The sequence below is a fragment of the Tympanuchus pallidicinctus genome, unplaced genomic scaffold, assembly GCF_026119805.1.
Source record: "Tympanuchus pallidicinctus isolate F22 unplaced genomic scaffold, pur_lepc_1.0 scaffold13, whole genome shotgun sequence".
Lineage (NCBI taxonomy): Eukaryota > Metazoa > Chordata > Aves > Galliformes > Phasianidae > Tympanuchus > Tympanuchus pallidicinctus.
The window spans coordinates 16,831,085-16,845,730 of NW_026294648.1; the positions used below are offsets into that span (position 1 = coordinate 16,831,085).

The 14,646-nt window shown below is 48.2% G+C and overlaps 2 protein-coding genes across 4 annotated transcripts in view; one reads left to right on the top strand and one right to left on the bottom strand.

The window, feature by feature from the left end:
- Positions 1 to 104, bottom strand: part of ZMYM3 (zinc finger MYM-type containing 3) — a 30,360-nt gene extending 30,256 nt beyond the window's left edge. The window contains exon 1 of the mRNA XM_052673630.1: positions 4 to 104. The gene's annotated coding sequence lies outside the window, so the exon portion shown is untranslated. The remainder of the gene's footprint in view (positions 1 to 3) is intronic.
- On the top strand, positions 44 to 14,237 carry NONO (non-POU domain containing octamer binding). 3 transcript variants are annotated; one of them, XM_052673637.1, is made up of 11 exons: positions 44 to 215; positions 615 to 750; positions 3,234 to 3,454; positions 4,396 to 4,697; positions 6,607 to 6,702; positions 7,682 to 7,878; positions 8,026 to 8,110; positions 8,858 to 8,960; positions 9,904 to 9,946; positions 10,600 to 10,709; positions 13,198 to 14,237. In XM_052673637.1, the coding sequence occupies exons 1-11, from the start codon at positions 102 to 104 to the stop codon at positions 13,333 to 13,335; spliced, it is 1,545 nt and encodes a 514-aa protein (XP_052529597.1). In that variant the 5' UTR covers positions 44 to 101; the 3' UTR covers positions 13,336 to 14,237. The 3 variants fall into 3 exon arrangements, with proteins under 3 accessions (XP_052529597.1, XP_052529598.1, XP_052529600.1); XM_052673638.1 differs by having other exon boundaries at positions 3,261 to 3,454; XM_052673640.1 differs by lacking the exon at positions 44 to 215 and adding an exon at positions 258 to 394.
- The last annotated feature ends 409 nt before the right edge of the window (positions 14,238 to 14,646 follow it).

Sequence of the window (14,646 nt, forward strand, 5' to 3'; positions counted from 1 at the left end):
TACTGCGCCTGTGCGGCCGTTCGCCTCACAACGCCTGCGCGGCGCCCGCCGGCCGCTCGCTCGTCTCCTTTGTCTCTCTGCTCGCCTCTCAACCCAGCGTGATGCCCGCCGCGGTGATTGGCAGCGCGCGCTGCGGGCCGCCGCCGAAACGCGGCCAATCGGCTCCTCGCAAAGAGCCGCCGGCCCGCCTCGGCCCGCCCCGCCACGATAGGCCGGTGAGTGGCGGCGCGCGCGACCAATGGGAGTGCGGCGTTCGCGGCAGGGAGGCCAATGGGAGTGCGGGTGGAGGCCGCGAGGTTAGGTTGCGCGAGTTCCGGCCGCGCGCGCGCTGCTCTCAGGGCCGCTGCGGGGCCGAAGGGCCGCGATTCTCCTCGTCGCCGCCGTCCGCCGCCAGGTGAGGCCGCGGCCGGCGCGGGGCCACCGCTCGGGGCCGTTCCGCCGCGGGGCCGGGCGCGCCGGCTCGGTCTCCGCCGCCGAGGCCTTCCGCGGCCTAGCGCGCCCCGCCCCGCCCCGCCACCGCACGCGGCCGCCGAGCCTCGCCGAGGCGCTGCCGGAGGGGTTCGGGGCCGCGGAGCCTCGGAGCCGCCGCCTATCGGTGCCTGTCCCCCCCGCAGGTGGGCAAGATGCAGGGCAACAAGGGCTTCAACATGGACAAACAAAACCATGCGCCGCGGAAGCAGCACCAGCACCAACACCAGCAGCACCCGCCGCCCTCCATCCCCGCCAACGGGCAGCAGGCCAACAGCCAGAGTGAGTCCCGCAGCGCCTGGGATCGGGGCTGCTGCTCTCGTTGTATCTATGGGTTCCTTTTTGTGCGGGTTGGTAGGATCGTAGAATGGCCTGGGTTGCAAAGGACCACTGTGCTCATCTAGTTCCAACCCCCTGCTGTGTGCAGGTCACCAGCCAGCAGACCAGGCTGCCCAGAGCCACATCCAGCCTGGCCTTGAATGCCTGCAGGGATGGGGCATCCACAGCCTCCTTGGGCAACCTGTGCCAGTGCCTCACCACCCTCTGGGTGAAGAAAAAGGGTTCCTTTTTGTGCGGGGTTCTCCAGGGAAATTCGCATGCACTTTGAAGGCTTTCAGTTCTTAGTGGTGTTTCCGTCCCCGCAGATGAATTCAGGCAGCTTTCAGCCCGTTCCTTTTTTACTCTCTCTCCACAAAAGGGTTTCTCAATGCGCTTTTCCTTAAATGTGAAGGAAGCAGAGCTGCTCTCTCTGCAGACACAGTTGTCCTTAGAGTCGTAAAATCGCTTAGGTTGTAAATCTTATAAAAGATTTCTGGGCTCATCGTGTCCACTTGTGCCCACTGAGCCTTGTTCCCCTCAGCACTGTTGTTCACAGCCACAAAAACTCAGTTTTACCATGGAAGGTCCCCGAGATGCTCAGAAGCATGTAAGAATGCCTCACTGTGCACAAACAGCTGCCCTCAGTGCTGCGTTTCTCTCTACTTGAGGGTGTTTCCGAGTTCTTAATCAGCACGGGCTGCGGCTCCGTCAGTTGGTGTTCAGAGAGTGGTTCTGAGCTGAAGCACTGTGTGCTGATGGAGCCCTGTCCAACCTGGCCCCGTGGGCCACGAGTGTAGTTCAGTGCAGCCCCATCGTGTTGGCGGGATGGGAGCAGGTGCTCTGGTTGTATTCCAGTTTTTTCTGTTGAAGTCTTTCTGCTCAGCTTTCAAAACAAAGATCTCAAAGTCACACCTGCGCTTCGCTTCCTCAGAAGCGTTTTCTGAGCTCACTGCCCCTCCAGTTGTGTTCCTTATGCACGGTTCCCTTGGTTTCTTTTTGTCCTGCTTGCAGGTTGAAAGGAACCCCTCTCACCCCCATGCAGGCAGACAGCAGGCTAATAAAAAATGCATGGGTTTTTTATGAAGTGATCCTGTTAAGCAGGTTCATGGGAGATGATAGAACAGGGTGGCCGACTGCTGTGCTTCCAGTTAGTCTGGAAACACCACAGCAGTCATCAGTGTGTTCTTAGGAGGTCAACTCAGAGGGGCAGCCTGCATCTTGCATCCCTCTGATCTAATTAAGGTGGAACAGTGATGCTCAATTAAATCACAGGCCTTGCAGTTGAACCCAAATACTTTTGGTAGTGGCCTGGAGAAGTTCACAGAACAAAGCACTTCATCTTGTGATTTCTGCATGATGTAAAGAACTTACTGTTCTCTATAGATACGTCAGTCTCACTTCTTTAGTTGTAGAGGAGTAGTTGTACTCATAAAAGTGTGGTCCTTAGCCACTGTCTGCATGCCCAGCCCATTCTGGTCAGTATCACACTCTTGTCTGAATCAAACCACTTGGGTTTATTTCTTGTGGCCATGAAGTGTCTCCTTTGCAAAGCAATTGGGGGAGGGCTCGATGTGCAGAGTGCTGGTGTCAAATAAATAGAAGAGAGGAATTAAAACAAAAAGAGTGAAATACCTTCCCACAGCTTGTGGAGGGCTCCTGTATGCCTTTAAGAAAGGGGGCAGAGTCAGGCAACCTTCACGTGGGATCTGCAGCTTCCAGGGTTCTGCTGGATTCTTGCTGAACTGAGGGCTAAAGAGTGCATGTGGGATTGAGGGTGTTGATGTAAGCACTGCTGTTTATTACTGTTAGATGTGGCATTACTTAGGAAATACAGATTTTGTGTAATGAACTCTGTAATTTGTCTGAGGTCTCACCTAAGGGGCTGTTTATATGTTTTTGTTATTTTCACCATCCCAGCCTTCTCTTCAGCTTGGAACCCAAGGCTCTGGAACCCAAATCCCATCCTGTTCAGTACCATCTATCTAAAATGTCACCCATCTGAGCAAAATTAACTCCTCTGCGTATTTCTTTTTGGTGCTCTGGGTTGTTGGCAGCAAAATATCTGATTGCTGGTCGAACTGCAGCTTCCCTGTAATCATTCAGGTTGTAACAGCAAAATCCTGTAGTGTGACTGCAATTGCTTTTATTGTGGACCAGTCGTCTTAGGCAGATCTCCAAAGCTGAGTGAAAACTCTCACGTTATTCCAAGCTCTGGCGTTTCTGTTATTCTTTTTTTTCAGTTCTAAACTGTATTTCACTGCTGTTGATGAGATTCAGGCAGGTTTTCTTTAAGAAAAACCTTTGTTGTGAAATAGAATCCTCCTATTGCTGAAGAGATGGCTGGGGAGGTTTGAGACCTGAGTGAGGGGGTGGTATTGCCTGTATTTGTCCTGTGTCTCTGTGTTCACTGTGACGAAACCTAATGGCATTTATCCCCCCAACTGTAGAGCAGCTGTGTACCTTATTCCCCTCAGATGAAGGCCTGACCATCGACCTGAAGAATTTCCGGAAACCTGGGGAAAAAACCTTCACCCAAAGAAGCCGCCTCTTTGTGGGCAATCTGCCCCCAGACATTACAGAGGAAGAGATGAGAAAGTTATTTGAGAAGTATGGCAAGGCAGGGGAAGTCTTCATACACAAGGACAAAGGCTTTGGCTTCATCAGGCTGGTGAGTGCCCTGCTGCCCTAGGGCTGTTGTGGTGGCAGTGAACAGCAGAGGGGAGCTGCGAGTACAGATGTGCAGATATCTTGCTCACTGAGCCTGCTGCTGGTGTTCAGTGACCTGGGATCATGGATTAGCTTCTCCAAGTGATTTGTCTGGAGCATGGTGTAAGGAGTGTGAATTCAGGCAGCTTGTGGCAAGGATGCAGAGATATTAGTGGAGTTATTCTGGAATCAGCTGATAGAAGGAAAACACGGTGCTGTTACAGAGCAGGTAGACTTCTGTCTCCTGGAAGGGCACAAACGTGATGTGTCTGTGAACACAGAGCATCACACAACGTTACTGGGGTGACAAATGCTTTGGAGGTGGGGGAAAGCCTCCAGATAATCACCTTGAAATATGGCTGGGAGGGCGGAGAGTGAGCTGCAGACATCACAGAATGGTTCTCAGACCTGTGGCTCAGGTGCTGTCTGTCTGAAAGCCCCGCTGTGAGTGGGAAGTTCCGGAGTCTTGGGGCATTTTACTGTAGCACAAACTTCTTGGCAGTGATGTAAATGAATATGGAGTGGGATGTCTTTCGTGGATTGTCACACAGCAAGTTTCCTTGAACAATGTGTGACACTTTAATTGTTACTATTTAAAACAAATTAATAAGCGCATTTCTTAGAAGACTCTGTTGCTCTAATTGAGTTACATCTGGTAGATAATGATAACTTGTTTGCTTTGCTACTACTGGTTACTGGATAAGGCTTCCATCTAATGTTTCTTTTTCCCCTCCAAACTCTACGTGTGTCTTCAGAGCCACTGACAGCAGAGAATGGCTATGAGGGCATGTTTTAAAATGCTGTCTTCTCAATGAAATGCTCAGGGGAAACGTCTGTGACAGTTGTGTACGTAGCTGATTCCATGCTGCTCTGAGAGCTTCAATGGTGACTTTTTATCTTCAGGAAACTCGCACTCTGGCAGAGATTGCAAAAGTGGAACTAGACAACATGCCTCTCCGTGGGAAGCAGCTCAGGGTGCGCTTTGCGTGCCACAGCGCATCGCTGACAGTCAGGAACCTGCCTCAGTTCGTGTCCAATGAGCTCCTGGAGGAAGCCTTCTCGGTGTTTGGCCAGGTGGAAAGGGCTGTGGTGATTGTGGATGACAGAGGGCGATCCTCTGGGAAAGGCATTGTGGAGTTCTCAGGGAAGCCTGCTGCCAGGAAAGCCCTGGACAGATGTAGTGATGGCTCTTTCCTGCTGACGACGTAAGTGTGGAGGGCGAGGAGTTGTATGGATGTGTGCAGGTTGATGGGTGCCGTTGGCTTGTGAGCAATGTTTCTTAGAAGCAGTGGGGGCAGATGAGCCATGGGACAAGAGGTCGTTTGCCCAGGGAGAATTTTAGCTTCTTTTCCAGCAAGAGTGAACATATGCTGAAACTCGAGCCTCCAATCTTCCTTTTGGAAAGCCTGCTGGTGGGGTCAGCATGCAAAGCTGCCCAGTGAGCTCCTTGTAGATAAAGGTGCCTTAGAGCAATTGAAGCACCTTGTAACAAGCAAGAGGTGCTTCAGAAACCACCCATGGCACTGGCTGGAAACAAAGCTCAGGGTGTTAATTGTGCACGCTGGTGCAGGGCTGGGATCCACGCCGTGAGTGCTGCTGAGACAGAGTGCTGGTCTGCTGCTCTGCGAGCACGGCTCTGTCTGAGCTGCTGGGCAGAGGGATGGGTTGTTCTGGGTTTAGCAGTAATGAAATCATTTTCCTTGTGCTTAAATATCGTAAGGCAACAGAGGACATCATGTGAATGTGCACAAGTGAGTGACTGACTCTGGATATCTCCACGGAGCACTCCTTGTTGCTTTAAAAATGGGGGGTGGTTGGCCATCTTTGGTATTTTGAGAGTAGAAACTGTTTCTTCTGTGTGTGTCCCTAGAATTTCATAATGAAACACTGCCTGAAGTTGAGCTGTATTGATAATTTCAGAAGTAATTTTGTGAGCGTTGTGCTTTCACTTCTTTTTCTTGGGGGGTGGGAAGCTGTGTATGGCACAGCAGTATTCAATGCATTCAGTTTCAAAAAGCAGCTTTCTGTTGTTCTTGTTTTGTTTTCCCATTGCAGTTTCCTGCCTGAGACTCTTTGGGAGCAGCCATTGGAGTTGCAGTTCTCAGCAGCAGGGTTGCTGCCAGGGTGCTCTCGGGCTCTCAGTTCATTTGCATTATTTACTCCCTGCCTTCTTGCTGATTCAGAAATATGTAGTCTGAAAGAACCATGAAAACAAATTGAGCATTGCCAGTATGTAAGAGAGAGCACCTGGGGGCAATGCTCACTTTTTCTAACACTCTGCACTGGTTTTTATTATGTGGGATGGGGAGCCAGTTTGTTGCTTATTTCTACATGTGGTTTGGTTGTGATTGGAGTTATTTACTGCCATGAACTAGGACAAAGCAGCAGCTACATGAGCTGGCTGGAATAGATGAGTTCACATTGGAAAATAAGGCAGTTGATACTGGCATGTATCACCTTAAGCTGGAAAACTGCTGTGGACCTTCAGCCTCTCATGTCCTGTCTTTCTACTGGAGCCTGAGCACTGCTTGCTCCTCAGCATGGCATGACTGCTTCTTCCATTTCCAAAGCTGTGGCAAATGGGTTAAGAAAGAGAAGCTGAGGGTGCGAGTGGTGTCTGTGCTGCAGTGGGAAGCTGATTGTGAGATAATTGGTATTGTTAATTAATTTCCTTCTTCACGCAGAGATGAGGAGGGCAGAAGCTCTCAGGTGCAGTGTCTGTTGTGAAGCATGCCAGTGGATTTCTAGGGAGATTAAGGCAGGGCCCAACAGGAGCTGGCAGAGCTCTGCTGTTTGGCAGTAACAAACAGCACGTGGTGATCTCTCCAAGAGGGTGTGAGTGGTACAGCCAGTGGTCTGCAGCAAGGAGAAGTGTTACTCCTCACCATAGGCAGCTGTGAACAGGCCACGCACAGCCCGTGGTTGGTCATGTAGCAAGGGAGGAAAGGGGGAGAAAATTCAGGTTTCACTTTGGTTCAGATCCCTGACTGCTGTGAATTTCATTGAGCAGCACTAAAAGCAATATTTTATAGGTTCAGACTTTGTGTACAGGGTTTCCTGTAATGCAGGCTTATTCTAGAGTTGTCCTCAAAGCATCTCATCTTTTCTTTATAGATTCCCTCGGCCTGTGACTGTGGAGCCCATGGATCAATATGATGATGAAGAGGGGCTACCAGAAAAACTTGTCATCAAAAACCAGCAATATCACAAGTATGTGCTTTCCATAGGGAGACACTGTGGGCTCCAGGACATTGTCCTGCTTGAGCCTTAGGAAGGTGCTCATGCACTGTTCCCTTGCCCTGGTGAGCTGAAAGGAAGTGGTGTTTCTGGATCCACTCTGCTGGATGAGAATGGCAGCCTCTATGTACTTCTTCATAAGTGTTTGTCTGCTTCTGTTCTTGGAGTAGAAAATGGTGTCAGTTTGGGGTGTGTTTTCCTTGGTTGGATGAGAAGCTGAAACAGAGACTTAAGTTATTAGCTCTAAGCATTATGGACAGTCTGGAGAAAAAAAGAGACTTAAAGTCACAGTGAAAACAGAAGGAATAGTGTGAAGAGCATTAAAGGATTATAGAGCTGTGCAGGAGGGAGGCCACTGTCTATGAGGGCTTCCTGGTGTAAGCAGGTATCGTGTGGTCACAGCAGTGGAATCAGCAAACCATGTGAGGTCATACATTTGACAAGTAAGGAGAATGAGAGCTGCAGGAGCCCTGAGGATGCATGGGGAAGAGATGCATGCTCCAGGTGCAGGGGTGCAGAAATCAGCAAGGTGAACTTTGGGCTTTGTGTGTTTCTGGGGTAAACCTGTCCATAAGAGGTGCAGCAGGAGCAAAGCCTGATTGTTTCAAGAGAATTCTAAATTCAAGAGAATGTCTGAATTTCCTTCACCCAGTATCTTGGTGTCTTAGGAACACAGTGTGTCATTACTTGGTATGGGAGATGACAGGGCGCTTGTTTTCTGCCTAAATTTCTTCTTTCAATAACAGCAGTTTTTCGAGGGGGGAAGAAGTGGCATCTAAAGCACAGCTATTTGTGCAAAAACAGGGGGCACAGAGGTTTCCTGTTTGTTGCAGTGAGACGCATTTCTAACTGACAAGAGGATCTGCCACTGCATTTGCACACAAACAGTTATTTTTTTCTTAGTTCCTCTTCGCTTTGTTGAAGCATTCACTGGCTCTTCCTTGCTTGACAGGGAGCGTGAGCAGCCTCCTCGGTTTGCACAGCCTGGCAGCTTTGAGTATGAGTATGCCATGCGTTGGAAGGCTCTAATAGAGATGGAGAAGCAGCAGCAAGAGCAGGTAGACCGTAACATCAAGGAAGCTCGAGAGAAGCTGGAAATGGAAATGGAAGCAGCTCGCCATGAGCACCAAGTTATGCTCATGAGGCAAGGTACCAGTCTGAGATAACTGCAATGGCAGATCGAGACCCTCCAGCATCCCAGGATGAGTGGCTCAGTAGGCTGATGGAGCCTGCTGAAGCTGAGCTGTGGCATGGATGCTTGATTTTAACCAGCTGCGGATCTGTCGTCTTTCACAGATTTAATGAGACGCCAGGAGGAGCTGAGGAGGATGGAGGAATTGCATAACCAGGAAGTACAGAAACGTAAACAGTTGGAAATCAGGTAAGGAGGCAGTTCTGAAACTGTGGGTCTGTTATGATACGGAAGAAAGCTTCTCCAGTTCACTAATTGCTCAAGCTGACAACTTAATTGCTACCTAAAGAGGGGCTGTTGTTTCTGGCCTTTTCTGTTAACGGGGGAGTTTACATCTGGTTTAGGATGGAAGAGTTCCTTCTGAAGGTGAAGGACGCTGCGTAGAGTTAGGTTGTGTTTTTTGTTTGTTTTAATTCTCTATCTCAGTTTAGCTCCTTGACCAAGGCAGAGTCAAAAAATGAGAATCTGTGCAGCAGCTTTAATGCTGCAGGATGGGAAGCCCCATCTGGTATCTTACCTGACTTCTCATTTGGGAGGTAACTTAGTCTCAGACATTTCTCTCTCTATTCCAGCTCTTTGCTGTCTCAGGGTTATTGTAAGGAGCTCCATGTGGTCCTCCAGTTTACTTCTGTAATACAAGGAGCTTGAGAAGTATCTGGCTTTTATGCACTGTATTGCACATAGTTAGCACGTACTTGGAGCTGCTGTGTACATGGGTGAGCTTGGGTCTGTTTTTATAACGAATTCCTTAAAACTGAGCGTGTTGAGAACTGCTCACGGATGTTTGTTTTCATCACAAGGTGCCTAATGTCTTACAGCTTCAGCAGAACCGTGGTTTTAAAGCTGCACGTCTCCAAAACGAGAGCCTGCTAGGCAGCACTGTGATGCAAGTGACTGGTGTGTGCTGTGCTGAGCATCCTTACCTCTTTTTTCCAGGCAAGAGGAAGAACGCAGGCGCCGTGAGGAAGAAATGAGAAGGCAGCAGGAAGAGATGATGAGGCGCCAGCAGGAAGGCTTCAAGGGGAACTTTGCTGACGCGGTACGAATGGCCCCTTCCCCACTGCATCCACATCAGTAGAATTTTGCCCTTCCCAGCATGGGGCTTTCTGTGAATACTTAAGATGTTGGTTGAGAGACTCTGTACTCACTACGTCCTACGCTCACTTGTTGATTCCCTTTAATCTTAATAGTTTTGTCTGGAGAATGTAGCTAATGCAGTTACTGTCCAACTGCTGTTTATGTAGGTCACACAGAATCACAGAATGGCCTGGGCTGGAAGGGACCTCAAGGATCTTGAGTCTCCAACCCCCTGCCACACGCAGGGCCACCAACCTCCACGTTTCATAGCAGCCCAGGGCCCCATCCAACCTGGCCTTGAACACCTCCAGGGATGGACAGGGCATCCACAGCCTCTCTGGGCAGCTGTTCCAGCACCTCACCACTCTCTCTATAAAGAACTTCCCCCTGACATCCAACCTCAATCTTCCCTCTCTCAATTTAAAGCCATTTCCCCTTGTCCTGCTGCTATCTACCCTTTGAAAGCCCCCCCAAGGTCCTGGCTGTGTGGTGAGGTGTATGTGTGATGTGTGCCCTAAGCTCACTGGCTGGCATTTTGTAGAAGTGGCCCAGTGCTGCATATTTGTTATGTAAGCTTGAATTCCTTCCAGCAGGAAAAGCTGAAAAGCTTCTTAGCTATGCTGAGGAAGTAGCAGCAGATTCTTTACAGTGTGTTACTGCTGCTCAGCAGATCTCACCAGGCAGGTGTCAGGTATCTCTTTGTGCTGCAGTTTAGTACAGTCCCTCCACGTAGCTCTGCTTTGCTGCTCGATGTTGTACCATGAAAGAATAGATCTGCTCTTGAAATACACCCTAGGAGTGACTTTTCTGTGCAGTAACAAAGAGCCCAGAACACAACGTATTTGTGACTTCATTAAGAAAAACTCCGTTTAGTTCATTGTTTGAAATGAGTCTCTCTTTTCCAGAGGGAGCCACCAGACATGCGAATGGGACAGATGGGAATGGGAGGTAAGTGTGGTCTGATGGTTTTCTTTGTTGTTGCTGGGGTTTTTTTGTGACCCTCTTCATTTCTATGCATGTTTATTTCCTTCTCTACAAAAATCCGTGACTTGTTGAGTGGTTTTGTTTTATTTGCTCCTTGGAGAGAATTACTCTGACAGTTTCTAAGTTTAGTGACAGGAAGCAATCATACTACAGGAAATACAACAAAAGCTGCATGCGAGGCAGTATAGATGTGAAAGCTCAGTGAGCAGAAGTCTTGATTGAAATTGCTGTCAGACCCATATGTGAATAAGACATGTGTACTGATAAAGAAAGTGGTACAATGTGATCCAACCTGCCCTTGATCCCAGGCAGTAATCTCAGTTGTGTCTTTCCATGTTTTGACTACATGATCTGGAGTTTCAGGCCTTGTGCATAAGAGTGAGAAGGCCATGGAGCAGTGGTTCATGGAAATGGTGACCATCAGAATTTGCTGTAGCTTCAGATAACAGTGGAATGCAAAACCAGTTTATCGTGACCTAATAGTGCTCGTTAGTAAATCAGGACTCTGTCCCTGCATCCAACACTGCAGGAAGCTCACGTGGTGCTCTGTGGTTTTGGAGCGACAAGGAGACCCCGGCTTCCTCTTTGTTTGCTACAAATAAGGCTTTGTTTTCCAGGTACCATTGGCATGAACAACAGAGGGGCGATGGGTGGCACCAACGTTCCTGCTGCTGCGCCTCCTGCAGCTGGTCCTGGAGCCATGATACCCGATGGAGCCATGGGAATGGTAATGCAGCTCCAGCTGTGCACCTTTGAAGCGTGCATGATGTTGTTTCCCTTGCTCAGCACTGTGCTCTTGAGGCTTGTTGCCCCCCCAGACCCAATACCTGGCTGCTGCTGAGATCTGTCTGAGTTCATCTTGCTATTTGTTGGTGTTTTTGAGGATTTAACCATGGCATCCTTCTTATGTTACTTCAAATGTACTGCTAAAAACCTTTGTTAGAAGGATCCTAGCAGTCATTCGTAGCCATTTCTTAAATGGCTTATTGGGAAGCACTCAGAATATTTGGAGACACGGGATCTTGAAGCATAAAGCTGAGCTTTCAGGAGTGTTCTGTCCAAAACTCATTTCTGAAAACACTTAAGTTCCCATGCTAATAAGCTGAAATGATTACAGTAATAATGAGGATGCAGAAATGAGTTCAGATAATTTGCTTAGGAAGTGAGGAGCAAAGAATCAGTAGTGGCTATGCTTATGTATTTGCTTTTTTTAGGTTTTATATAGAATTTATTTTTAAACTGCATATATTTGCAAAAGGCCTCTGTGACTCTTCTTGTAGGGCAAAGAAAGCTGAAGTGCTTGATTGGCCAAAGTGAAGGGTGGATCTCCAGATCCTTGTGAGCACAGTGCAGGTTTACACCCCATTGACCTCCAATGGTCCTCACTCGTACAGACCTTAAGTGTCTGGAAACCTCAGGCATCCTCCCAGCTGAGATATGCCACTGCTGACTTATGAAGAGAAAGGCCTAGGGAGAATTCTGAATGCACATTTAGAATTTCAATACAGCTCATGGAAATCAGAAGTTCCATTCATTACAAATCCTTTGCAAAAGATGAGAAAAGTTGGCTTGTTTTCTGTTACGTAGGAAACCCACAAACTGCTTCAGTAACAGTGACACGAAATGAAGTGACGAAGGAACGTAATTGCAGTGCTGACAGGAGCTGAAACCTGTTGTTCTGAAACATACAGACTTGTCACTGCGTGCTGCAGCTAGCTTACAAAAAGTCTGTTTGCTAAATTTCCATAGTAGTGTAGGAAAAATGCTTCTAAGAATAACATCTGATCCTGGGGGACATTGAGGTACCACTGAGATGGAATGAAACATCAGATCTTTAGCCACGAATTACAGTTGCTGCATTAGTAATTTCAGTGGTGAATGGTAACTGTGCGCGTGTGCTGGCTTGTTACAAATGAGAGGTAAAAGTGTTGCTTCAGGTTCTGTGGGAGTTGTTGGGGGTGTCAGGTTTAACTGGGGAAGCCGTGTCTGCACACAGGCACTGTGCTGAGGGCTGCCTTGGCGAGGTGAGGGAATTGAACTGCTGGCCCTCATTTGGCTGTTACTGTTTCTATGAAAATAAAGCTGTGATGCTCTGTGTCTGCAGCTTGCAACTGTGGGAGCTTTCTTATTTTGCAAGTGAAGTTCAGTCCAGTGAAGCAAATAGAGTGGGGTGGGGGTGACCTGGTAGCTGTACTGGAAAGGAGGGACAGTGCTCAGGAATTGGAGCTCTGGTGGTAGGCATTGAGGGCTTTACTGCAGAGCTTTGCAACAGATAATTGCTTTGGTGGCATCTGTCATCCCTGTCCCTCAGACAGAGGATTGATCCTCTCACAGGGCAGCTCTTCCAGTCAGGTTTATTCATCTTGAGCAGCTCATAATCCTTGTTTAAATAAAAAAAACAAACTAACTAACAAAACAAACAATAGAAAATGTGTTAAGATCAGTATGTTGGAGTAAGGCCACCCAGACCAAAAGCAATGGGCTGTTTCTCCAATGGCCAGGAAGATGGATAGTTTTTTAGGTAACTTTGTCCAGGCCAGGTGCTTAGTTTGACTTACTAAGTCACTGCATTCCAGTCCTTGGGTGTTTTTCAGACCAGATGGGCTGAAGCTGTGTCTGACCTGATCTGCCCTCCCAGCTGACTCAGCTTGGAGCAAGGGTTGGATGGGGACTTTGTGAGGTGCCTTCCAAGCTGAGCAATGCTTTGCTCTTTTCCCTGCTGGAAGGAAGAGGCTGTGCAGTAGCATTGCCTAAACTGGGAGGTGGGAGAACTGAGGAATGGAAATAGAGGGATATGGGCAAGCCACAGGATCACTATTTCAGACTTATCTTGGATTCACAGCGTTGTCTACGTCTGGATTGTGATAGTGCTGCATTATCAGTGTGCTGCTCCTCATTTACATTCAGTTTGGGTGAGGAAATATGATGGAAATGTAAATTCCTCTCCCAGACTGTTACTCACACGTTCCACAGCAGGGCAGTGGCTGGGGATGGTGTATGAGCTGCTTTCCAGTATGCTCGACTCCAGGATACGTGGGGAAGGGTCCTGCAGTGCTGAACTGCAATTAGAGCCTTCTCAGCCCGGATTTGGGGTCAGTTTTGATGGCTGAGGGTAATTTATAGCAAGATAAATGGAAATGGCAGGATTTGGACAAGATTTAAACCAACCAGAATGGCTTCTAACTGCTGTCTTCCATCTTGCTTCTTCAACACAGACTCCACCACCGCCTGCGGATCGCTTTGGGCAGGGCAGCACGATGGAAGGCCTGGGAGCCATGGGAGGGAACCCTCCTGCCTTCAACAGAGGAAATCCAGGGGGGGAGTTTGGCCCCAACAAGCGTCGCAGATACTAACAGGATGAAGCTGCCCCCTGCACTTGCCCCAAAGAGGAAATGAATCTTGGCAGGCCGTACAGGGTTCTACTCAGGGGGTGGGTATCCGAATAGTCGATTAGGGCCTGCTTTGGTTAAGCCACTCTAGGATGAGGGGAGTGCAGTCTGACTGAGAAACGTTTTATAGAGAATTTCATGTGGTGCATTCCTACACTTTCAATGTGAAAATGGATTCAGGGAGGCTGCCGTCGTTGTTCTCTAACGGTAAAATCTGGCAAGGACTGCGATGCCTTCACCACTCCAGGTGTCCTGTTTGCAGCTGGAGTCCTGAGGCAGAACTAAATACAACTGCAGTAAGTCTTGGCTTCTTTTTTTAATTATTTCCTTAGTGTAGCACAGGGAAGGATTCTCTGGAGAACCAGGGCAGCATCTGGGTACTTTGCAGCTCCCGTGATTCTGTAAATCAATATTGCTCCAAATGATCCATCATACAGTGAATTGGAGAGATCTTTATGTTCATTTTATTTCTGTTCTTTGTTTTTTTTTCCTCCTAACTTGTAGTTACTCTTCTTATCTGGACCATCTGTTTCTTTAAAGTAGTTGACCGTCGTGTGCAGCCGGAGTGGCTGGGAGGATCTGGTTGGGATGAACTTTTTGATAATGTGTTGTATCGCTGTTTATTTTTACTGGTAGTAAAGTACAATCTATTGGACAAAAGATACTGTATCTCATGCTGAAGATTTAACTGAAACAAATGTTTGTATAATCTTAACCTTGCCTGTCTTTTGTGTAGAAGTACTACAAGATTTTTTCATTTAGTGTAAACTGTTTGAACACAAGCTGTAATTGTCCCACTAACAAGTTTGAGTTTGTCTGAGGAATGTTACAGGAATGCATTATTAAAGTGGATTTTAAGCCTTTTTTATCTGCTGTGCTGTCTCTTCTGTTTTTGGGGTATTTTTTTTTTCACTAAAATGCATGTGTGTGGATTAAAGTAAGTCAAGCATCAGATGATGGAGCAAATCCTGCGTTGGTCAATAAATGGGGTTTTAAGCCCTGAGAATTTTCTAACAGTTCTCCTCGTCACCCAATGAGTTTTGTTTGTGCTTTGGAATGAGAACTTCAGCACTGAAGAGTAAAATAAGAGCAGCTGTGATGCATGTGGGTGATGGCTGCAGTGCAGGCACAGAAGCTGAACGTGAGACTTGTTGTTGCATCACCAGCACTGCGTTCAGTCCGTGTCTGACAGCAGGGCGCTGCTGTTTGTGCCACGTCGGAGCCTGAGCAGCACGCAGGGCTTTCTGTAGGGCTCTGACCTCTGCTTGGGGCAGG

Excerpts from the sequence above, each read along its gene's own strand:
- NONO (XM_052673637.1), top strand. The coding sequence starts at position 102 with ATGCCCGCCGCGGTGATTGGCAGCGCGCGCTGCGGGCCGCCGCCGAAA. Across the intron at positions 751-3,233 it reads GCAGCAGGCCAACAGCCAGA|AGCAGCTGTGTACCTTATTC; the intron begins GTGAGTCCCGCA and ends CCCCAACTGTAG. Across the intron at positions 3,455-4,395 it reads GCTTTGGCTTCATCAGGCTG|GAAACTCGCACTCTGGCAGA; the intron begins GTGAGTGCCCTG and ends TTTTATCTTCAG.